Below are 23,046 nucleotides of genomic sequence, written 5' to 3' on the forward strand. Positions count from 1 at the left end.
AGCCAGACGCTCAACTGACTGAGCCACCCAGGCACCCCTGTTTTTATTTAAGTAGGCTCTACACCCAACTCAGGGCTTGAACTCACCACTCCCGAGATCCACAGTTGTGTGATCTATCAACTGAACGAGCCAGGCACTCCCATCATATTTTTTAGTAAAATGATACATACTGAAAAATCAAGATTAAATGAACATTGTCAAGAACATTCTTTTTTTTAAAAAAATTTATTTAAGTAATCTCTACACTCAATGTGGGGGCTCAAACTCATGACCCCGAGATCAAGAGCCACATGCTCTACCAACTGAGCCAGCCAGGTACCCCTCACCAACACACCAAGAACCTTCCTTTTTTTTTTTTTTAATTATAAACTGCCATCATGTTTAATAAGGTTATCATTTTGGGAAACCTTTGTTTCAAGTATATATGTGTGCATTGGGTTCTAATACACCTAAATACTGTGGGTCATAGTAAAACAAAAAGTATAGAAAAGGCTGTTTAATAATATCTAAAGGTCTCTCCTAATTCAAATTTCCTATACTTCTACCACCTCCTAATGATTGGCTGATTCTTTGGAGGTAAATCTTATATATTTTTTTAATTTATTATTTCATTTACATCCAAGTTAGTAAGCATATAGTGCAACAATGATTTCAGGAGTAGATTCCTGAATGTCCCTTACCCATTTAGCCCATCCCCCTTCCCACAACCCCTCCAGCAACCTGCTGCCTGTTCTATTTAAGGGGCTTTTAAGTTTGGTCCCCCTCCCTGGCTTTATATTATTTTTGCTTCCCTTCCCTTATGTTCATCTGTTTTTATCTTAAAGTCCTCATATGAGTGAAGTCATATGATATTTGTCTTTCTCTAATTTCACTTAGCATAATACCCTCTAGTTCCATCCACATAGTTGCAAATGGCAAGATTTCATTCTTTTTCATTGCCAAGTAATACTCCACTGTATATATATACCACATCTCCTTTATCCATTCATCCATCAATGGACATTCGGGCTCTTTCCATACTTTGCCTATTGTCAATAGCACTGCTATAAAGAGGTGCACGTGCCCCTTCCAAGCAGCACCCTTGTATCCCTTGGATAAACACCTAGCAGTGAAATTGCTGGGTCATAGGGTAGTTCTATTTTTAATTTTTTGAGGAACCTCCACACTGTTTTCCAGAGTGGCTGCACCAGTTTGCATCCCCACCAGCAGTGCAAAAGAGATCCTCTTTCTCTGCATCCTCGCCGACATCTGTCATTGCCTGAGTTGTTAATGTTAGCCATTCTGACTGGTGTGAGGTGGTAGCTCATTGTGGTTTTGATTTGTATCTCCCTGATGATGAGTGAGGTTGAGCATCTTTTCATGTATCTGTTCACCACCCGGATGTCTTTGGGGAAGTGTCCATTCATGTCTTTTGCCCATTTCTTCACTGGATTATTCATTTTTGGGGTGTGAAAATTGATACGTTCTTTATAGATTTTGGATATTAACCCTTTATCTGATATGTCATTTGCAAATACCTTCTCCCGTTCCGTTGGTTGCCTTTTAGTTTTGCTGTTTCCTCTGCTGCGCAGAAGGTTTTTTATTTTGGTGAGGTCCCAACAGTTCATTTTTGCTTTTGTTTCCCTTGTCTCCAGAGACGACGTGCTGGGTAAGAAGTGGCTGCGGCCGAGGTCTAGGAGGTTTTTGCCTGCTTTCTCCTCTAGGGTTTTGATGGCTTCCTGTCTTACATTTCGGTCTCACCAAGTATATACCTAAGTGAGGGGCGCCTGGGTGGTTCAGCTGGTTGAGCATCCTACTCTTGATTTCTGCTCAGGTCATGATCCCAGAGTCGTAGAATCGAGTCCTGCATCAGGTTCCATGCGGAGGGTAGAAACTGCTTGGGATTCTCTTTCTCCTGCTCACACTCACGTGCTCTCTCCCTCTCTCTAAAATAAAAATTAGGGATGCCTGGGTGGCTCAGTTGTTTGAACATCCAACTCTTAATTTTGGCTCAGATCGTGATCTCACAGTTGATGAGATGGAGCCCTGTGCTGGGCTCCACACTTTTAGCCCTTTTAGCGCAGAGCTCTCTGGGAGTCCCTCTCTCTTCCTCTCCTGCTGCCCCTCTCCCACTCTCTTTCTCCCCAAATAAAAAAAACTTTTAAAAGTTAATAATTTAATTTAAATTTTTAAAAAACACTCTTAAGTAAAACTGGCTCTCCCCTCCGCCCACCCCCCACCCCAGTGTGTGTGGCAGTGAAAAGTGCAATGACTGTTAGTTCGGTTTAGTGCCACTCACTGCTTTGCTCTGTGCCAAGGTGTGAGCAGTTGTACCCGCCATCACCTCGCAACATTAAGGTAAACGTCAACTCACTGCAACTGGCAACCAATATCTTATTATTAACAGGAAAATGCTCTTGGTCAAATTCTGAAAACCACTGCTAGGACACAGTTCTTGCTCAAATGACCAATACATTCAACTTTCTGTTTCATATATAAGTGTTGGCCTCTTGGTTCAAAATCATTTAACTTTCCTGCCTTCTTTTTCTCCCCCCCTCATTACATTTCTTCTTCTGTCAGTTCTGGAGCCATGCACTTTACACATTCTGTTCGTGTAGCAGTTAACCAAGAAATCTCACCTGCACGTAAAACTTAAAATTCTAAATTTATCAATATATTTAACCCTCCTACCAAACAAAGCAAGAAAGTACTTTAACTCTTAACATATTTCAATTGATATGCGATTACTGACTAGTAGTACAGTTCTCTCCCTTTGTTTTTATAATGCCAAATATAGGGCAATACTGCCACCATTTACTTAAATTTTCCTCACATGTTTACCATTCTCTTTGCTTACCATTCCTTCCTGTGTCTTTCTTCTGGAATCGTTTTCTTTTTTTCTGAGGTTTATACTTTGCAAGTGCCTTTACTGAGTATCTATTAGTGTGAACTTTCTTCCATGTTTGTGTCATTCTTGAAACTTGCATATGCAGGGTTCTAGGTTGACAGGTGTTTTCTTTACACCAAATAAAATAGTTTACTGTCTCAGGCTTTGACTGCTGCTCTTGAGAAGTCAATTGTCAGTCTAACTGACAATTACCTTTGGAAAGTAAGCAGTCCTTTTTCTCTGGCTAGTTTTTAAAAATATTTATTTATTTTTGAGAGAGAGAATGGGCGGGGGAGGGGCAGAGAGCGGGGAACAGAGGATCCGAAGCAGGCTCTGTGCTAAGTGCGGAGAGTCTGATGCAAGGCTCATGCTCACAAACCATGAGATCATGACCTGAGCCGAAGTTGGACACTCAACTGACTCAGCCACCCAGGCATCCCATCTCTGGCTATTTTTAAAAACAGTATTACTGAGGTGGGGTGGCTCAGTCAGTTAAGCATCTGACTTCAGCTCAGGTCACGATCTCACAGTTCGTGAGTTCAAGCCCCGTGTCAGGTTCTCAGCTGACACCTCACGGCTTGGAGCCTGCTTCGGATTCTGTCTCTCCCTCTTTCTCTGTCCCTCCCCTGCTTGTGCTCTCTCTCAAAACTAAATAAATATTTTAAAAATTAAAAATTAAAAAAGAACAGTATTACTGAGGTACAAATTAACATACAACAAAGTGTCCATATATAAAGTGCACAACTTGAATTTTGACATATATCTGTGCAACCGTCACCACAACTATGAGAAAGATACCAACCCCACAAGTTTCCTCAGGCCCCTCTAAGTCCGCCCCTCACCCTACTCCATTCCCATGCTACCCCTGACATGCTTCTTGTCACTAGAAATAAGTCTGTTTCCCTTTTATAAATAGGATCATATTTTATGTACTCATTTGCGTCTGGCTTCTTTCACTCAGCGTAATTATTGTGAGATTCATTCACATTATTTGTGTATCAGCAGTTCATTCCTGTCTTGTACCCATGCGAGATGACAGATGTTACGTAAATTTGTGGTGGTAATTACGTCACAATACGTATCACATCGTGCTGTGCCCCTAAAACCAATGCGGTGCTGCCTGTCAATTATATCTCATTAAACTGGAAATAGTTCATTCTTTTTTTAAGTTCATCCCTGTTCAATGCTGAGTAGCATTCCATTGTATAGATGTATTCCACAATTTATTCATTTACTTACTGAGGGATCTTTGAGTTGTTTCTAGTTTGGGGCTATTACAAACAAAGCTACAATGAACGCGCACATACAAGTCTTTGCATGAACATACGCTTTCGCCCCTGTGGAAGAGGAACGGCGGGCATGTTAGGTGAATACTTCCTGTTTTCAACACCGCCAAACTGCTTTTCCAAGTGGTTGTACCGCTTTCCGCGACCACCTGCGGTGCAGGAGTGTTACAGCTGCCCCATCCTGGACGACACCTGATGTAGTCTATCTTTTTCATATTAGCCATTCTAAAGAGTTTAGAGTAATATTTTCTTGTGGTTTTAATTTCCACTTTCTTCTAAGGACTAATCATGTTGAGTTGAGTATCTTTTCATGTGCTCACATGCTGTCTGCATATCTACTTTGGTAAACTGTCTATTCACATCTCTGCCCACTTTGATGTATTCAAAATACAAGTTATTTATTGTATATATGGTTTGCAAATTTTCTCCCAGGCTATGGCTTGCCTTTAAATTTCTGTAATAATGTTTTTTGAAGAGCAAAAATTTTTATTTTGAGGCAGTCCAATTTATTAAAATTTTCATGCTTTTTATTACCCTCCCTAAGATATCTCTAACAAACTCAAGGTTACCAAGATTCTCCCCTACATTTCATGCTATGAGGTTTATAGTTTTAGCACTTCCATTTAGATATATGGTCCTGTCAAGTTACTCTTGTATATTGTGAGAAACATGAGTCAAGATTTGTTTGTTTGCTACCATTTATCACAAAGATTATATATTTTTTTCCTATTGAGTTGCCTTGGCATCTTTATCAAAAATCAACTGGCTATTAAATAAAGTAAGTCATAGGAATAAAAGGCACTGCACGAGGAATACAGTCAATGACATCGTAATAGCGATACAGCAGGACAGATGGTAGCTACACTTGTGGTGAACACAGCATAATGTATAAGCTTGTAAAATCACTATGTTGTACACCTGAAAGTAATGTATCATTGTGTGTCAACTATGCTCAAATTAAAAAAATAATACTTTTAATTGAAAAAAAATCTGGGGCGCCTGAGTGGCTCAGTCGGTTAAGCGTCCGACTTTGGCTCCGGTCATGATCTCGCGGTTCGTAGGTTTGAGCCCCTCATCGGTCTCTGTGCTGACAGCTAGTTCAGAGCCTGGAGCCTGCTTCCGATTCTGTGTCTCCCTCTCTCTCTGCCCCTCCCCTGCTCATGCTGTCTCTCTCTCTCTCTCTCTAAAATAAATAAAAACTATAAAAAAAAAATCCCATTGGCCATATATATATGTGGGTCTATTATTGGACTACTTTCTGTTCCATTGATCTATATGTCCACCTTAACACCGGTACCACTCTATCTTATTATTGTAGCTTTGTAAGTTTTTTTAAAACAGTTTATTTATTTTCTTATTTATTTTTGAGAGACAGAGAGAAACAGTGCAAGCACAAAAGGGTCAGAGAGAGAGGGAGACACAGAATCTGAAGCAGGCTCCAGGCTCTGTGCTGTCAGCACAGAGCCCAACGCGGGGCTCAAACCCACGAACCGTGAGATCACAACCTGAGCCGAAGCTGGACGCCCAAACAACTGAGCCACCCAGGCACCCCTAGTTTTGTAAGTTTTGAAAGCAGGAAGTATAGGGCGCCTGGGTGGCTCAGTCGGTTAAGCGTCCGACTTCGGCTCAGGTCATGATCTCACGGTTCGTGGGTCCAAGTCCTGCGTCAGGCTCTATGCTGACAGCTCAGAGCCTGGAGCCTGTCTTTGGATTCTGTGTCTCCCTCTCTCTCTGACCCTCCCCTGCTCATGCTGTCTCTCTCTCTCTCTCTCTCAAAAAGAAATAATAAAAAAATTTTTTTGAAAGCAGGAAGTATATAAATCTTCCAACTTAGTGTTTTTTTAATATTTACTTATTTATTTGTTTGTTTAAATTCAAGTTAGTTAACATACAGCGTAGTATTGGTTTGAGGGGTAGGACCCAGGGATTCTTCACATATAACACCCAGTGCGCATCCCAACAAGTGCCCTCCTTAATGCCCTTTACCCATTTAACCCATCTCCCCCCATCTACCTCCCCTCCATCAACTCTCAGTTTGTTCTCTGTATTTAAGCCTCTTATGGTTTGCTTCCCTTTGTTTTTATCCTATTTTGCCTTCCCTTTCCCTATGTTCATCTGTTTTAAGTTCTATATGAGTGAAATCATGATATTTGTCTTTCTCTTAGTTCACAATATGCTCTAGTTCCAACCACATTGTTGCAAATGACAAGATTTTATTCTTTTTGATCATCAAGTAATATTCCACTGTGTATATATACCACATCTTCTTTATCCATTCATAAGTCAATGGACATTATGTTCTTTCCATACTTTGGCTACTGTTGATAGCACTGCTATAAACATTGGGGTGCATGTGCCCCTTTGAATCAGCATTTTTGTATCCTTTGGGTAAATACCTAGTAGTGCAATTACTGGGTCACAGGGTAGCTCTATTTTTAATTTTTTGAGGAACCTCCATTCTGTCTCCCAGAGTGGCTGCACCAGTTGGAAAGGTTCCCCTTTCTCTGCACCCTTGCCAACATCTGTTGTTTCCTGAGTTGTTAATTTTAGCCATTATATTTATAAGCTCTGTGCCCAACATGGGACTTGAACTCATGACCCCATGATCAAGAGTCACATGCTCTACCAAAACTGCTTTGACTATTTTAAATCCTCTGTATTTCCATATAAACTGCAAAGTCAGTTAGCAATTTCTACCAAAAAAGTGAATTTTTTTTAAAAACGCACCATGCCTTCTGGGATTTTTACTGGAAATCTCTTGAATCCTAGAACAAATTGGGGAGATTCAGTATCTTAAGATCATGCCTTCTGCTCCATGAACACTGTGTATCTTTATTTCAGTATTCTTTCATTTCTTACATGGCAATGTTATGTGGTTTTTAGTGTACATACTGGCTCTCTGCTCCCTAGAGGGTCTTTCCTGCACCCAGATGGGCTAACCTCCTAATAATCACAGAATGTACAGGCCTACAGAAAACAATCACCCAAGCACACTGAGGGAGCTGCAAAGAACCCTATGGAAAGTAATATAAACCAAGTTATAAATTTTATTCCCCTTTTTCTCCCATTTCCTTCCTCCTACAGAGGCAGCCATTCTGTTGTTTAATATATATATTTGCTTATGACCTTTTAATATATGTATGTTTGATATACATTTACTCTTTCTTATCAACTTTATCCAGGAGCAATTTACATACAATAAACTGCTTCAATTTAATGTATGCAATTTGAAGAGGGCGGACAGTTGTATATGTTCTCAAAACCACTGCCATGATCAAGATACAAGACATTTCTATCTCAAGAAATTCCTGTGCCCTTTCGCAACCCATTTCTCCCTTCATGTTTCACCCAAAGTAACAATCTCCTTTTCATTATTAATAACTACCTTGTATTTTATATAAAAGGAACCATATAGCATGTACTCATATTAATATACTACTATTATACTAATATTAATATTAACACATATTAATTAATAATTAATTCATGTGTACTGGATATGTTGGTTAATATGAGTATGTGCTTAATGTTAATATGTGCTTAAGAATTAACATTAATATGCACTCCATGAGTTTGACACTCATCCACGACGTTGCATGTATCACCTTTGTTCCTTGTCATTGCTAAGTGGTACTTCGCTGTGGGACTCTGCCACATTTTGTTCATGCATTCACCTGTTGACAGATACATAGGTTGGTTTCCAGCTTGGAGCTCCTGGGAATGAAGTTGCTATGAGCATTCATGTGCAGGTCTTTATGTGATCATATGCTTTTAATTTTTCTTAAAATTTTTCTTAATTTTACTTAAGAGTGGAATGTCTGCCATTTGGCAGGTGTATGTATAACTTTTTAAGAGACTGCCAAACTGGCTTCCAAAGGAGTGGCACCATTTTATATTCACAACAGCAATATAAGAGTTCCATTTACTTCATATTCTTGCTAATACTCTGTTTTCTCAAAACTTAAGTCCTTCTAACTGGTCTGTAATGTTGTCTCACAGTGGTTTTAATTTGTATTTCTATGATGAGTAACAATATTGAAAATCTTTTCATGTGCTTATTGGCCATTCATTCATCTTCTTTACTAAAGTGTCTCTTCAAATGTTTTGCCCATTTTTTGGTTAAGCTGTTTGCCTTATTATTAAATTATAAGAATTCTTTATATATTTTAGATATAAACATATGCATGTACTAAGTATTTTATAACTGAATGATATATGTAAAAGTACTGAATGTTCTTCCCCATTCTGTGGCTTGTCTTTTCATTTTCTTAGTGGGGTTTTTTATAAAGGACTCATTAATCACTGGTTTATTTTTTTTAACATTTATTTATTTTTGAGAAAGACAGAGAGTGTGTGAGTGGGGGTCAGGCAGAGAGAGAGACGCAATATCAGAAGCAGGCTCCAGGCTGTGAGCTGTCAGCCCAGAGCACAATGCAGGGCTCCAACCCAGGAACCATGAGATCATGACCTGAGCTGAAGTCAGCTGCTTAACAGACTGAGCCACCCAGGGGCCCCACTTAGTGGTGTTTTTTAAAGGGCAAACATTTTTAATTTTGGTCATGTTTATCACTTTTTAATTTTATGGCTCATGTTTTTTGTTTCCTAAAAAATCGTGGTACTTCTGTCCTTTTAATTTACAAAAGTGGCACTGTGTTATTGTTTCATTTTTGACTAAAACTGTTTTTAAAGTTCCATCCATGTTGTTTTGCGTATAAAGGATGTTACTTTCTAACAGCTGCAAATCATTTCATGATATAAATACCCGACTTTTTGCCTACTCACCGCCACCCCTAGGACGGATATACATTCATCCTCCAACTCCCTGGGCACAAATAATGTCTCTGATAAGCACCATGGAATCGATATAGATATAGATATAGATATAGATATAGATATAGATATAGATATAGATATAGATATAGACATAGACATAGATATAGACATAGATATAGATATAGATGTAGATATAGATAAAGGGGCAGACTTGCTGAGCTAAAGGGCGTGTGTTGGTTATTACAAGAATGTGTTCCAGGACGGCTGTACCTGTCTACTTCCCACTAGTAAAGAACACTGGTTACTGTATTCTTACAATCCTGCCAATACTTTTCATTATCCAGCTTTCTAACATTTTTTGTCAGTCTAAGATATAAAGTAATATCTTGTTTTAATTTTAATATTTGTTATAGCGCATGAGTTTGCATATCTATCCCTATGCTTAGCCTTATGGGTTTCTTATTCTATAAATTACATATTCTAATTCTTTGTCCATTTTCTACTGCAATTGATGCCTTTTTCTTCTTCGTTTGTAGGAATTCCTTGTATATTCTAAATATGAAACCTAGCAAATTTTATTTTAATTCCAGTATAGTTAACATACAAATATTGAAATTTTCTCCTCTCCAGTACATTATCTGCATATTAACTTTGTCTATCATGTCCTCAATAGCACAAAAACCTCGATGAACATTCTGTGTACACTTGGAACAAATGTGTATTCTGTCATTGGGTAAAGTGTTCTATAAATGTCAATTAGGAAAAGGTAGTTCTTAGAGTTGCTTAGATCTTCTATATCCTTACAGACTTTTGACTTGTTTTATTAATTACTGAGAGAGGGGCATTAATATATTTGAACATGATTATGGATTTGTCGCTTTCTCCCTTTTAGTTTTAATCGGTTTTTGCTTAATGAAGTTTAATACTCTTTGATTACATACATACATATTTATGTATGTCTTCCTGATGAATTGTTCCTTTTCTCATAGTAATGACGCTCTGTAATCTCTTATAATATTCTTTGTCGTAAGGTATAATGTGCTAAAATTAATATTGTTATGTCAATTTGCCTATGCCTATTGTTTACCTAAGATATATTTTCTGGATCTTTGGAACCTGTTTTTACTTTGAACCTGTTTTCAAATTTAACATACATGTCTCTCTTAGGGGCACCTGGGTGGCTCAGTCAGTCGAATGTCTGACTTCTACTCAGGTCATGATCTCCCGGTTGGTGGGTTTAAACCCCACATCAGGCTCTGGGCTGATAGCTCAGAGCCTGGAGCCTGCTTCAGATTCTGTATCTCCCTCTCTCTCTCTGCCCCTCCCCACTCACACTCTCTCTCTCTCTCATTCAAAAATAAAGAAACACTTTTTTAAAATGATTTAAAACACAGGTCTCTTATATCAAGACATACATCATGCTTTATTAACCATTCTGACAATTTCTGCCTTTAGCTGGAGTTTTAATCCATTCACATGTAAATGTAATTGTTAATACAGTCAGGACTAAGTCAACTGTCTTACCATTTGTTTTCTATTTCTCTCTTCTTATTTTTTGCTCTAATATTGCTCTTTTCCTGCCTTTGGGGGGGGGGGGTTAACTGAATATTTTTTAGCTCTTTTTATTTCTTCTTTGGCTTCTCAGATATATACACCTCTTCGTGTTATTTTTTTCCTAGTAGTTGTTCTACTAAGGAGTTCCACTAAGGAATACACACCCTGAACTTATCAGAGTCTATTTAGAGTCAATATAATACCTCTGCACATCTGACACTTCCTACCTCTTACTTTACTCTTTCTTCACTTTGTACACAACATTCCTACTTCCCACTTCTTATTTTTCACAAATGTAATAACTGTACAAGAGTTAAGGATCCACTTACCTCCCCTCTCCCCATTTCTTGGGCAAGTTTTGTCACATCTTGCCTCTACGTATATTCTAAACCTCTTTCTACAGGATTATTATTTTTGCTTTAAGCAATTAGTTGTCTTTTAAGGAAACGACGGGGGTGGGGCGGGAAGGAATAAGAGTCTTTTATATTTGCCCATTATTTACCATTTCCAGCAACCTCCACTTTTCCCTATAGATCCAAATGTCCATCTGGTCTCACATCCTGTTGGCCTGAAGGATACTGTTGAGTGTTTTTCTGTAATGCAGCTCTGCTAGGAACAAACTCTTAACTTTTATTTGAAAACAAGGTCTCCATTTCATCCTCATTTTTGAAGGATATTTCCAACAGACAAAGGATTCTGGGACAACAGGTGCTTGGTATTTCTCTTTCAGCACTTTGAAGACCTTTTATTGTGTGAACTCCACTGGTTCTGGTGAAAGGTCAGTGGGATTTCCTAACCCCAGAGGAAAAGTTTCTTTTTCTTTGTTTTCAAGATTTTCACTCATTATTATTATTATTATTATTATTATTATTATTATTATTTTGCGAGACAGAGAGAGGCAGCATAAGCAGGGGAGGGTCAGAGAGAGAGGGAGACACAAAATCGGAAACAGGCTCCAGGCTCTGAGCTAGCTGTCAGCACAGAGCCCGATGTGGGGCTCGAACCCACGAACATGAGATCTGACCTGAGCCGAAGCCGGACGCTCAACCGACTGAGCCACCCAGGCGCTTCAAGATTTTCACTTTAGATTTCAGATATTTAACTATCATATGGCTAGACTTTCCCAATATTTATCCTTCTTAGAGTTTGCTGAACTCCTGAGATCTATAAGTCATTGTTTTTCACCAAATTTAGGCAATTTTCAGCCATTATTGCTGCACATTTTTTCCTGTCCAATACTCATATATATTAGACAATTTTATACTGTCCCATTGGTCCCTGAGGCTTTTTCATTTTTCTTCAGTATTTTTTCTTTCTGCTTTTCAGACTGGATAATTTCTATTGCACTCCCTTTAACTTCACTGACCTCTGTTATATTCAGCCTACTATGAAGTGAAATCTTCATTTTCCGTTCCTATATTTTTCAGTGCTAGTTCTGGGGTTTTTTTTATAGTTTTGATTTCTCTGCTCAGATTATTTAGTGTTCACTATTTTTCTTTAATTCTTTATATATATATTTTTTGGAGGGAATAAAAATGTGCTTTTATTTTTATTTTTTTAATTTTATTTATTTATTTTATTTTTATTTTTATTAATAGTTTATTACCAAGTTGGTTTCCATATAACACCCAGTGCTCTTCCCCACAAGTGCCCCTCTATGACCATCACCCTCCTTCCCCTTCCCCCCTCCCTCTTCAGCCCTCAGTTTGTGCTCAGCATTCAAAAGTCTCTCATGATTTGCCTCACTCCCTCTCCCCAACTCTTTCCCCCCCCTTTCCCATTCCCATTGTCCCTATGAGGTTTGTCCTGCTAGACCTATAAGTGACAACATATGGTATCTGTCCTTCTCTGCCTGACTTATTTCGCTTAGCATGACACCCTCTAGTCCATCCATTTTGCTATAAATGGCCAGATTTCATTCTTTCTCATTGCCATGTAGTAGTCCATTGTGTGTGTGTGTGTGTGTGTGTGTGTGTATACACTCTTACATCTTCTTTTTTTTAATAATAGTTTATTGTCAAATTGGTTTCCACATAACACCCAGTGCTTCTCCCCACAAGTGCCCCCCTTTAATTCTTTAAATTATTTGTAATAGGGGCACTTGGGGGCCTCAGTTGGCTAAGTGTCGGAATTCAGCTCAGGTTATGATCTAGCAGTTTGTGGGTTCGAGCCCCATAATGAGCTCAATGTCAATGGTGTAGAGCCTGCTTGGGATATTTCTCTCTCTCCCTCGCTCTCTCTGCCCCTCCCCCACTTGCTCTCTTGCTCTCTGTCTCTCTCAAAATAAATAACCTTAAAAAAAAGAGAACAGCATTTATTTTAAAAAATAAAATAATTTTTTAATGTTTGTTTATTTTTGAGAAAGACAGAATGCGAGCAGTGTGGGGGTAGAGAGAGAGGGAGACAGAGAATCTGAAGCAGGCTCCAGGCTCTGAACTATCAGTACAGAGCCCACCGGGCTCGAACTCACAGGTCACAAGATCATGACCTGAACTGAAGTCGGCTGCCCAACTGACTCGGCCACTCAGGCGCCCCAAATAAATTATTTTTAATAACTACTTTGCTAAGTCCAATATGTGAGATCTCTTATCCACAGACTTTTGTTTTTCTTGAATATGGATCACAGTTTCCTTCCTGTTTGTATGTCTACTTTTTATTGAACACTGACCACTAGGGTTTGCACGAAGTGACTATGAATACTGCTATCTTCCTCTGAAGAGTGTCGATTCTATTTTATCAGGCAGTTCAATTACCGCCTGACCACCTTGAATTTGTGTAGGCATGAGTCTATGCTATGTTTAGTGTGGATCTGAGGAAAGTCCATGGTTTTTTGACTTCTCTAACTTGGCAGGACCCAACCTTCAAAATCTGCTGGGGCGTGGTTTTAGGTCTTATTAGGGTGAGTCTTGAGTAGATCTTACTCTAGAGTAAGATCTTTATTCTTAAGGCCTGGCCTTTCTGGCATCCGGATGCCACGGGTAGTAAAGTGCTAATGAGATTTCTCCACTCTGGCAGGGCTGCAACTTCAAAGCCCCTGACTCTTCAGCTGCCCACAGTCTGCTTGACCTCTACTCCTATCCTGTATGGCTGCTGTCTACACGGTTAAATTCAGGTGATTCTGCCCTGTGCATACACAGCCCAGTCCTTAGCTAAGACTCCTAGGAATTCCCCCCCACCCCACTTCTGTCTCTCAATAATTCCCTACTCAGTGATGAGCCATCTCACGGACTCCAACCACTTCAGCTGCCCTACACCCTGATCTCTGCCTCCTCAGCCAAGTGGAGGCACTACAGTCTGTTGAGATTCCAGCTCTCTGGGCAGGGCTGGGAGATTGTCCCCGCAAGAACTGCAGAGCGCACCTCCTGAGTTTTCCTTTCCTCAGGCACTGAAATTGTATACTGCCTCTCGTCCACTGCTTGGCAAGAGTTGCTTCCTTTATTCTGCCCAGTTCTATAACTATTTATAGAGAGAGGGCTAGCTTGATACTAGTTGTGCCATTATCATAAGAAGCAGAGTGTCACCCTAAGCCACAAGCTAGAAATACTAGCCTCCATTTCATTTTTAAGATGGAAAACTAAGAGTTAATATAATTTCCTATGTCTATTAAGCTAAACTTAATCTACCCTTCTCCCAATATCAGATTCAAATTCCAACTTACTCACCAGATGGTATTCTCCATAGTAATCAGATCAATAATGCATATTTTATAATCTCCCCGGTTATGATCTTTTGTAAAATACAGGCAAGAACACAGAGGGAGCTGCAATATTGATAAGCGTGGTAATATGAATTTTTAAAGGTCCCATAAGAAATTAATCCTACTGCTCCAAAATATCCACTTTAATTTATGAAATACAAATAGATAAAAAATTAAAATAATAAAATATGTAAAGTTTCCATGAAATGGAGCCTGGGAATCAGGTCTACTGATAAGAGGCAACTACCCATCTTTCCTACAAGACCTGACCTGAATAAAGCATCAGAGCCAAGAGAAATGTCAGTATTTCGTCTCCATTTTGGAGAAACTGAAGTACATCCAACTCTCCCCAAGACTGCGTTCATTTGTGCATTCAGTTAAACATATGTACACATATATTTTTATCATCTTATATATGTGTGTATACATGCACACACATAAAGTATAATTCTACAGTACTTTTTTTTTTTAACTAAGAGTATTTTTTAGAGCAGTATTAGGTTCACAGCAAATTGAGGGGAAAGTACAGATATTTCCAATATGCCTCCTGCCCCCCACACATGTACATCCTCCCCCATTATCGATATCCCTCATCAGAGCAGACCACTCTTAAAACTGATAAACCTACACTGACACATCATAATTACCTAAAGTCCATAGTTTACCTGAGGGCTTATGCCTGGTGTTGTATATTCTGTGAGTTTGAACAGAAGGACAAAACATACCCATGATTATGATATCACATAGATATACCACCCTAAAACCCCTCTACGCCCTGCCTGTACATACCTCTCCCCACTCCCAACCTTGGCAACCACTAGCCTTTTCATTATCGCCATAGTTTTGCCTTTTCCAGGAATCACACAGTATGTAGCATTTTCAGATTGGCTTCTTTCACTTAGAAGTAGGCATTTAAGGCTCCTCTATGTCTTTTCATGACTTGATAGCTCACTTATGTTTAGCGGTTATCAGTGTTCCCTTGTCTGGATCTACCGTGGTTTATCCGCTCAACTATTAAAGGACATCTTGGTTGCTTCCAACTTCTGGCAATTATGATGAACACAGCTGCTATAAACGTCTATATGCAGGGTTTTTTGGGACAGAAAAACAACCAACTCGTTTAGGTCAATACCAAGCCATGTGACTGCAAGATCATAGAGTAAGAATATGTTTAGTATTATAAGAAATTGCCGAATTATCTTTCAAAGTGTCTGTACCAGGGCACCTGGGTAGCTCAGTTGGTTAAGCATCTGACTTTGGCTCAGGTCATGATCTCATGGCTTGTGAGTTCAAGCCCTGCATCAGGATCTGTGCTGACATCTTGGATCCTGCTTCCAATTCTCTGTGTCCCTTTCTCTCTGCCCCTCCCTCACCCGTGCTCTGTCCCCCTCTTCAAGAATAAACATAAAAAAAATTTTTTAATTAAAAAAACAACAACAACAAAGTGCCTGTACCATTTTGCCTTCCCACCAGCAACGAATGAGGGTTCCTGTTGTTCCACATCCTCGCCAACATCTGATATTCTCAGTGTTCTGGGACTTTGACCATTCTAACAGGGACCTACTGGTATCTCAATGTTGCTTTAAGTTGTATTTCCCTGAGGACATATGATGCGGAGCATCTTTTCATATGCTTTTTTCCATCTGTATACCTTCTCTGGGACAAGTCTTTGCCCTCAAGGCTGGAACTGGTATTTCCTTTCTCCCATAGGGAAGCCTAGAGATGACTGGAGTTGGATATTTCCCTTTCCCCAGGTCAGTTAGGCTCTGATAATACTCCCAACAAGTTGGGCTCTGGTTCACTAGTTTCCCTTGAGGGCAGGCCTTGTTAAGAAAAATAAGTGCCTGGTGTATTTCAAAATGGTTCATTTCTTCTCATGTGCCAGATGCAGGAGAAGATTTTACCCCAATATTTCTTGTAAGAATCTGGCCAAGCCTCTGGAGGTAAATCTCCTGATACTGTGGGGGGCCCCCTATGACTGGGTCCTCCTAGAGTTTTTGATTCTCAGACTTGTCCAGAGCCTCCAGCAATTCATCAATTATAATTCACTGGCACTGCTTCCTGTGACAGTTGCTGCATGCCACTCTCTGTATTCACCTGTCTTTCCCATCTCAGAGGCAGTGGTCTGCCCTGTGTCCTCCCCTCCCTTAAGGATCCAAAAAGAAATAATGATTTTTCGGTCTGTTCAGCTTTTTAGGTGTCAGGAGGACAGACTGGTAACTTCCAAGCTCCTTAACATGAGAAACTCAACACTGAAAGCTACAGAACTTTTAAAAACAGGTTGATAATGAGATCAACTTTATATTTAAAGTCTTTCAGGTTAAGCATCTGACCCAAGTCCTGGCAATGTGACCAAGCCTTAGCCACACAGAGCTGAAGCTGCTCAAAACAAAGCAGTTTGCATCCTGTCTCAATATGTCTTGGGACTGATAAAATCATATGATTTTTTTGTCTAGAAGGGATTCTATGCTCTAACAAAGCATTTCATACACACGTCTCTTTTAGAATACAGCATAGAAGGGGCACCTGGGTGGCTCAGTCAGTTGAGTGTCCAACTTTGGCTCAGGTCATGATCTCACAGTTCGGGGGTTCGAGCCCTTTGTCAGGCTCACTGCTGTCAGCATGGAGCCTGCTTCAGATCCTGTCTCCCTCTCTCTCTGTCCCTCCTCTGCTTGTACTCTCTCTCTCTCAAAAATAAATAAAATAAAAATATTTTTTTAAAAAAGAACACAACAGGGGTGCCTGGGTGGCTCAGTTAGTTAAGCGTCTGACTTTGGCCCAGGTCGTGATCTCACAGTTCGTGGTTTTGAGCCCTGGGTCAGGCTCCGTGCTGACAGCTCAGAGCCTGGAGCTTGCTTCAGATTCTGTGTCTCTTTCTCTCTCTCTGCCCCTCCCCTGCTCATGCTCTTCTCTCTCCCTCTCTCAAAAATAATCATTGTTTTTAAAAATTAAAAAAAAAAGGAACACAACACATAAGAGCTATTCTATTTCTTTCTTCTGATAATAGTCTGAGACCATAGAGGTCTATGTTCATCTTACACACAGTTTACACAGAATAGTACACGGACTATAATAGGAATATACTGCTTATTGAATGCATAATTTAATAATACAAATCTCTAGACCTCCCCCATCACCACTGTGAAGGAATTCCAATAGATAATCTTGGTAAATCATAAAAAGTATAAAAATTAAGGAAAAATAATGCTAAAGACATTTATTGTTCAAACTTGGAAATGCCCCCGGGGAAAAGGCCTACAAACTCTTACTGAGCCTCTTTGAAGCCTCAGTTCCTGCATCTGTATGAGAGGATAATAATAATCAGTCTCAACCAGGAGGATCAGGGGCACCTGAATGGCTTAGTCAGTTGCGCGTCGGACTCTCGATTTCAGCTCAGATCATGATTTCAGGGTGGTGGGACTGAGTCCCACATCAGGCACTGCACTGAGCGTGGAGCCTGCTTAAGATTCTCTCTGTCTGTCTGTCTCCCTCCCTCAGTCCCTCTCCCCTACTCGTGCTCTCTCCCTCTCTCTAAAAGAGAGAAATCGGGGTGCCTGAGTGGCTAAGTCGGTTAAGTGTCCAACTTTGGTTCAGGTCATGACCTTATGGTTCATAAGTTCAAGCCCCACACCAGGTGTTGTGTTGTCAGCACAGAGCCCGTTTTGGATCCTCTGTCCCCCTTTCTCTCTGCCCCTCCCCTGATTGTTCTCTCTCAAAAATAAATAAACATTAAAAAATAATTTTTTATTAAAAATATTTTTTAATATTTATTTATTTATTTTGAGAAAGAAAGAATGTGAGCGGAGAAGAGGCAGAGAGAGAAGGAGAGAGAGAATCCCAAGCAGGCTCCAGAGTCCAACATGGGACTCAGTCTCACAAACCATGAGATCATGGCCTGAGCTGAACTCGAGAGTCAGACACTTAACTGACTCAGCCACTCAGGCGCCCCCTCTCCCCAACACACACACACACAAATCTTAATAAACTATAAGGTTCAAATATACTATGAATACAAAGCTCCTATCACAGCATAGATGTAGACACTCAGTAAATTATTTCATTTTATCACTAGCAGCAGCAGCAGCAGCGAATTTCACTACACAGTGGCCATCTGCTATAGGAAGTTCAATAAACTGACTTTGTTTATTGAGAAGAGGACACTTCTTGGTAAGCCATCAGAGTTCGTCATATTACCCTGCTCTCTGATGTTACAGTACAGAAAACAACATGCTACAGTAAGCTGGTCTAAAACAACCTATTCAAAGTCAAGTATCTAAAAGGCTTGAGCAGCAGAAGAACAAAGAGATGCAAATAGTGGGTAGTCAGCTGAGAATTCAAAGGAAGGCAGACAGACTAATAAACTCCTGGAGTCTCCAGCGCTAGCTCCTGAACACACAGCACCACGCCACCTCCACGCTAATAAACGGCTCTGTCGTTTGGAGAACTTCCTTTCTTTCCTTCCTCCTTACTCTCCTTCCTTCTTTCTTCTCCACCTCCGTCCTCACACTCTCTACTATTGCTTCTCTGAGCCCCTGTCCACTCTTTTTACCAATTAGAATACAAAATTCAATCTTATCCTTAGTCTTAGGATTTATTATACTTTTAAATAAAATAAGGAACATATGTTTTTAAGGCAAACCAGGATACAGTTCTGGTTCTAATAATTAGCTGTGTAACTCTGGTACGTTTAATTAAATACTTCAGTTTGCTCTGCGGGAAATTAGGGATAAGAGTATCTCCACATGGTTACAGTGAGAAGTAAATTTAATTTACTTTAACTTAATTTTTTTTAATTTTTTTTAATGTTTTATTTATTTTTGATACAGAGAGAGACAGAGCATGAGAGGGGAAGGGTCAGAGAGAGAAGGAGACACAGAACTGGAAGCAGGCTCCAGGATCTGCACTAGCTGTCAGCACAGAGCCCGACGCGGGGCTCGAACCCACAAACGTGAGATCTGACCTGAGCCGAAGTCGGAGGTCTAACCAATTGAGCCACCCAGGCGCCCCTACTTTAACTTAATTTAATATAATTAATAAGTTGTGTACCCTAACACCTGACATACAATAGATAGATCTTCTATAAAATTAATGTCTTTCTCAACTTCTCTAGGAAAATATTATCTAATTCCTAGTTATGTTGTCTACAGGTCAACAATTCTCGACAGAAAAGGAGACCTCCACTCCTTGAACATATTTCTATCTAGTTTACAGATACAGATGAATCTATCCATGACAGATACAGAGAATGCCTTTGACTACAGAATTTTGCACTGACGCAAACATTGATTCTAGGTAGTCTCCCTTGTTTTATTTTTTTTTTCTCCCTTGTTTTAAAAAATAAGTTCGAAGGGAGAAATTTAAATAAACTCTGGAAACACAAAGTAGTTAGTAAAAATTATAAGCTAAGCATTTAAGAACCACTGAAACATTCCACGTAAAACAATAAATTAAAGATATAACACTTCATTTTAAAAATTGGCTTGAGGGGCGCCTGGGTGGCTCAGTTGGCTGGGTGTCAGCTTCGGCTTAGGTCATGGTCTCATGTTTCATGAGTTCGGGCTCTGTGCTGATAGTTCAGAGCCTGGAGCCTGCTTCAGATTCTGTCTCTGTCTGTCTGTCTGTCTCTCTCTCTCTCTCTGCCCCTCCCCCACTCACACTCTGTCTCTTTCTCTCTCTCAAAACTTAATAAACATTTAAAAAAATTAAAAATTGGCTTGAAACTGCTTCAGGGGTCTGGCTGAGCCATGTAAGAAATAAGTGAACTACTTCATAGGAATGGTTTCCCTATCAAGGTCTCAATACAATAGTAGGTCAATGCCACTTGCCAGAGACTGACTTTACTCTCAAGTGAATTCTACACTGGTAACCAGTCGATGTTTGTAAAAACAAAACTATTGTAGAGAAGTCACATTCACCAGAAATCAAGACCAGACTACCCAGTGTTTCCTGCACTGAGCTCAGACAGCCACCAGACAAAGGAACCAAAAGGAAACCTACTTATGGTCACTGTGTGATAGTTTGAGCAACATCCAAGAAGAGAATGTTGCACCGGTACCGCAAGCCTCAAAAAGCAAAAAAACAAAACAAAACAAAAAAACCACAGCACAGGCCATACTGTATGAATGGAAACCAAGTCGGAGGAGTACAAAAAGCTATGGAGGAAGCATTGTGTAACACATGAAGCCAGGGGTACAAGCGAAAGAAAGGGGTTAAGAGGTACTGGGGAGGGCGGGGAGGGGAAGGGGAGCCATTATTCTATTCAGGTCAAGTTCAGTGCCAGCAAAGGCAAAATAATTAGGTAGACGATATTTCTTCAAGGGACATAAAACAAAGATAACATTAAATTGAAAACTGAAAATGCAAAGAAAAGGTAAAGGTGAATGTTTTCAGGGCAGGAGAAAACCAGCTACAATACGGAGCCCTGAGGCAATGAATACAAACGGGAGAGACAACGCGCTATAGTAATTAAAAAGCACAGCCTTCAGAAACTAGAAGTACTGGAAGAGTTTGGGTTTTGATGGCAGAACAGCATGTTTTCACGGGGATCATAAGAGGATATGCCATGGCATGCAGTTTTGAAAAAACATCAAAGTTCTCAACCCACAGCCACAAACATGGGAGGCGATTTCTGAGCCTGAGTCCTAGGAGCGTGCGGGTTCCTCTCACTGCCCGTCTCTGAAGGGTGTGAGGGCACCGCAGCCCAGCGAACACCCCGCGTTCCCCGGGGGCAGCCTGGGGGGCCCATACTTACTGGGGTCCTCCCACTGGAGTAAATGCAGCTTCCACGCAGAGTAATACAAAAATCCCAGTACCAGAAAAAGGCAGAGGGCTAGCAGCAGGTTGCGTACAAATACCAAGAGTCCCATCTTCACATGATTTACAACTTCCTACATGACCTAAAAGGAAAGAAGAAAAAACATCAAAAAACAATCCAGGTCTTAAAGAATAAAGCAATCATCTTGCTGATACACTCTACCTTAAAACAAGTGTTTACAGGAGAATTTCCGAGCGAAGAACCACCTAGAATTACCACTGGGTTCCTGACGTGGCAATCCTCCCACCTGCCCATCCTGGCTTCGAGACACAGCTCCACCAGTCACTCAGCATCCACAGCCAGAACTCCGCAATCATCACTGCGTTCCTCCTCTCTCTCGTTCCCAGCATCCAATCGACGACCAAATTCTGGCAATTCCAACCTCCCACATAACTCTCCAATCACACTCCCTTCTGCTCCTCACTACCCGAGTCCACAGCACCGATGCACTCCCACGGACAAGCTCCCCGCCTCCGAACTGCGCTCTCCCCATCCACTCTCACACAGTAGGACTGGTCCGTTATTCCTGCTTCAACCCTGCTGTTAGTGTTCCACCGCTGTAACAATGTACCGCAAATCAGCAGCTGCAAACACCACAAATGTGTTGTCTCAGAGTTCTGTATGCCTAATATCCAGGTACAGTGTGGCTCAACAGGGTCCTCTGCACAGGGTATCACAGGGCTAAAACCAAGGAGTCGGTCGGCCGGGCTGTGTTCCTTTCTGCAGCCTCTGGAGATGAAGCTGCTTCCGAGCCCATTCCAGCTATGGGCTGAATGCAGCTCCCTGCAGCTGCGGGGCCGAGGCCCCCATCTCCTTGCTGGTTACCAGACAGTCTCTGATCCACGTGGCCCCCTTCAGCTATGGAGCATAAGGTCCCTCTCACCCTGAATCCCTCCAGCTTCCCCTTCTACCACATCTTGCTTCTGTGCCCAGCCAGAGAAACTTCTTTGCTTGTCAGCCTCATAGGATTAGGTCTGGCCCACCTGAAGAATCCAGGATAATCTCTCTGTTTTAAGGTCTATAGCCTTAATTGCATCTGCCAAGTCCCTTCTGCCACATGAGGGGACATATTTATGGATACCAGGGATTCGGAAGTGGACATCTTTGGGGGGCTACTCTGCCTAACACATCTTTCATTAAATTCTCAATTCCTCTAGAATAAAGTAATTGTCCCTTAGAGTTTAGCAGCTTCTGACTGTGCCCCTATTTACTCTTCAACCCATCTCTTGCACTTCCTTCCCAACCTTGTCTGTCTCCTGTGCCTTTCTTCTTCCAACTCACTGAAAACAGCCTTGTTGTTTCTCTCCTTGAGGCCTGCCTGGAGCATTCTCGATGATTAGCATTCTCTGATGCTCGCCTTAAATGTAACCTCAGCCAGGAAGACTTCCTAGGATCACACCCCCCCCCCTAAGATATCTTGGCCATGAAGTAACATACAAGAAAAAAATTATGTATAAATACTATACATAAACTGATTAAAAAGTTATCAGCTACAGGGCGCCTGGGTGGCTCAGTCGGTTGAGCACCCAACTTCAGCTCAGGGCACGATCTCATAGTTCGTGAGTGCGAGCCTCACATCGGGCTCTGTGCTGACAGTTCAAAGCCTGGAGCCTGCTTCAGATTCTGCGTCTTCCTCTCTTACTGCCTTTCCTCAACTTGTGCTCTCTCTTTCAAAAATAAATAAACATTTAAAAAAGTATTAAGAAAAAGTTATCAGCTACAGATTATGTAACTATCTACCTAGAAAAGCCAAGAGAATCAATAAGTAGGTGATAGGATTAATTTAGAAAACTCAACAGCTTTTTTTTAAGTTTTATTTGTTTAAAGTAATCTCTGCACTCCACATAAGCCTCAAACTCACGACCCTGAGATTAAAAGTCGCATGTTCTGGGGCACGGCGCCTGGGTGGCTCAGTTGGTTAAGCATCCAACTTTGGCTCAGGTCATGATCTTGTGGTCTGTGGGTTTGAGCTCCACGTTGGTCTCTGTGCTGACAGCTCAGCTTGGAGCCTGGTTTGGATTCTGTGTCTCCCTCTCTCTCTGCCCCTCCCTCGCTC

General features: G+C 40.8%; 1 protein-coding gene across 8 annotated transcripts in view; it reads right to left on the reverse strand.

The window, feature by feature from the left end:
* ST3GAL3 (ST3 beta-galactoside alpha-2,3-sialyltransferase 3) overlaps positions 1–23,046 on the reverse strand; it is a 204,264-nt gene that overhangs the window by 156,969 nt on the left and 24,249 nt on the right. For all 8 annotated transcript variants that reach the window (XM_029948432.1, XM_029948429.1, XM_029948431.1 and 5 more), the window contains exon 2: positions 20,928–21,072. In XM_029948432.1, coding sequence (XP_029804292.1) covers positions 20,928–21,042 — 115 coding nt within the window. In that variant the 5' untranslated portion in view covers positions 21,043–21,072. The remainder of the gene's footprint in view (positions 1–20,927; positions 21,073–23,046) is intronic.

This window comes from Suricata suricatta, chromosome 8 (genome assembly GCF_006229205.1).
Source record: "Suricata suricatta isolate VVHF042 chromosome 8, meerkat_22Aug2017_6uvM2_HiC, whole genome shotgun sequence".
NCBI classification, from domain to species: Eukaryota; Metazoa; Chordata; class Mammalia; order Carnivora; family Herpestidae; genus Suricata; species Suricata suricatta.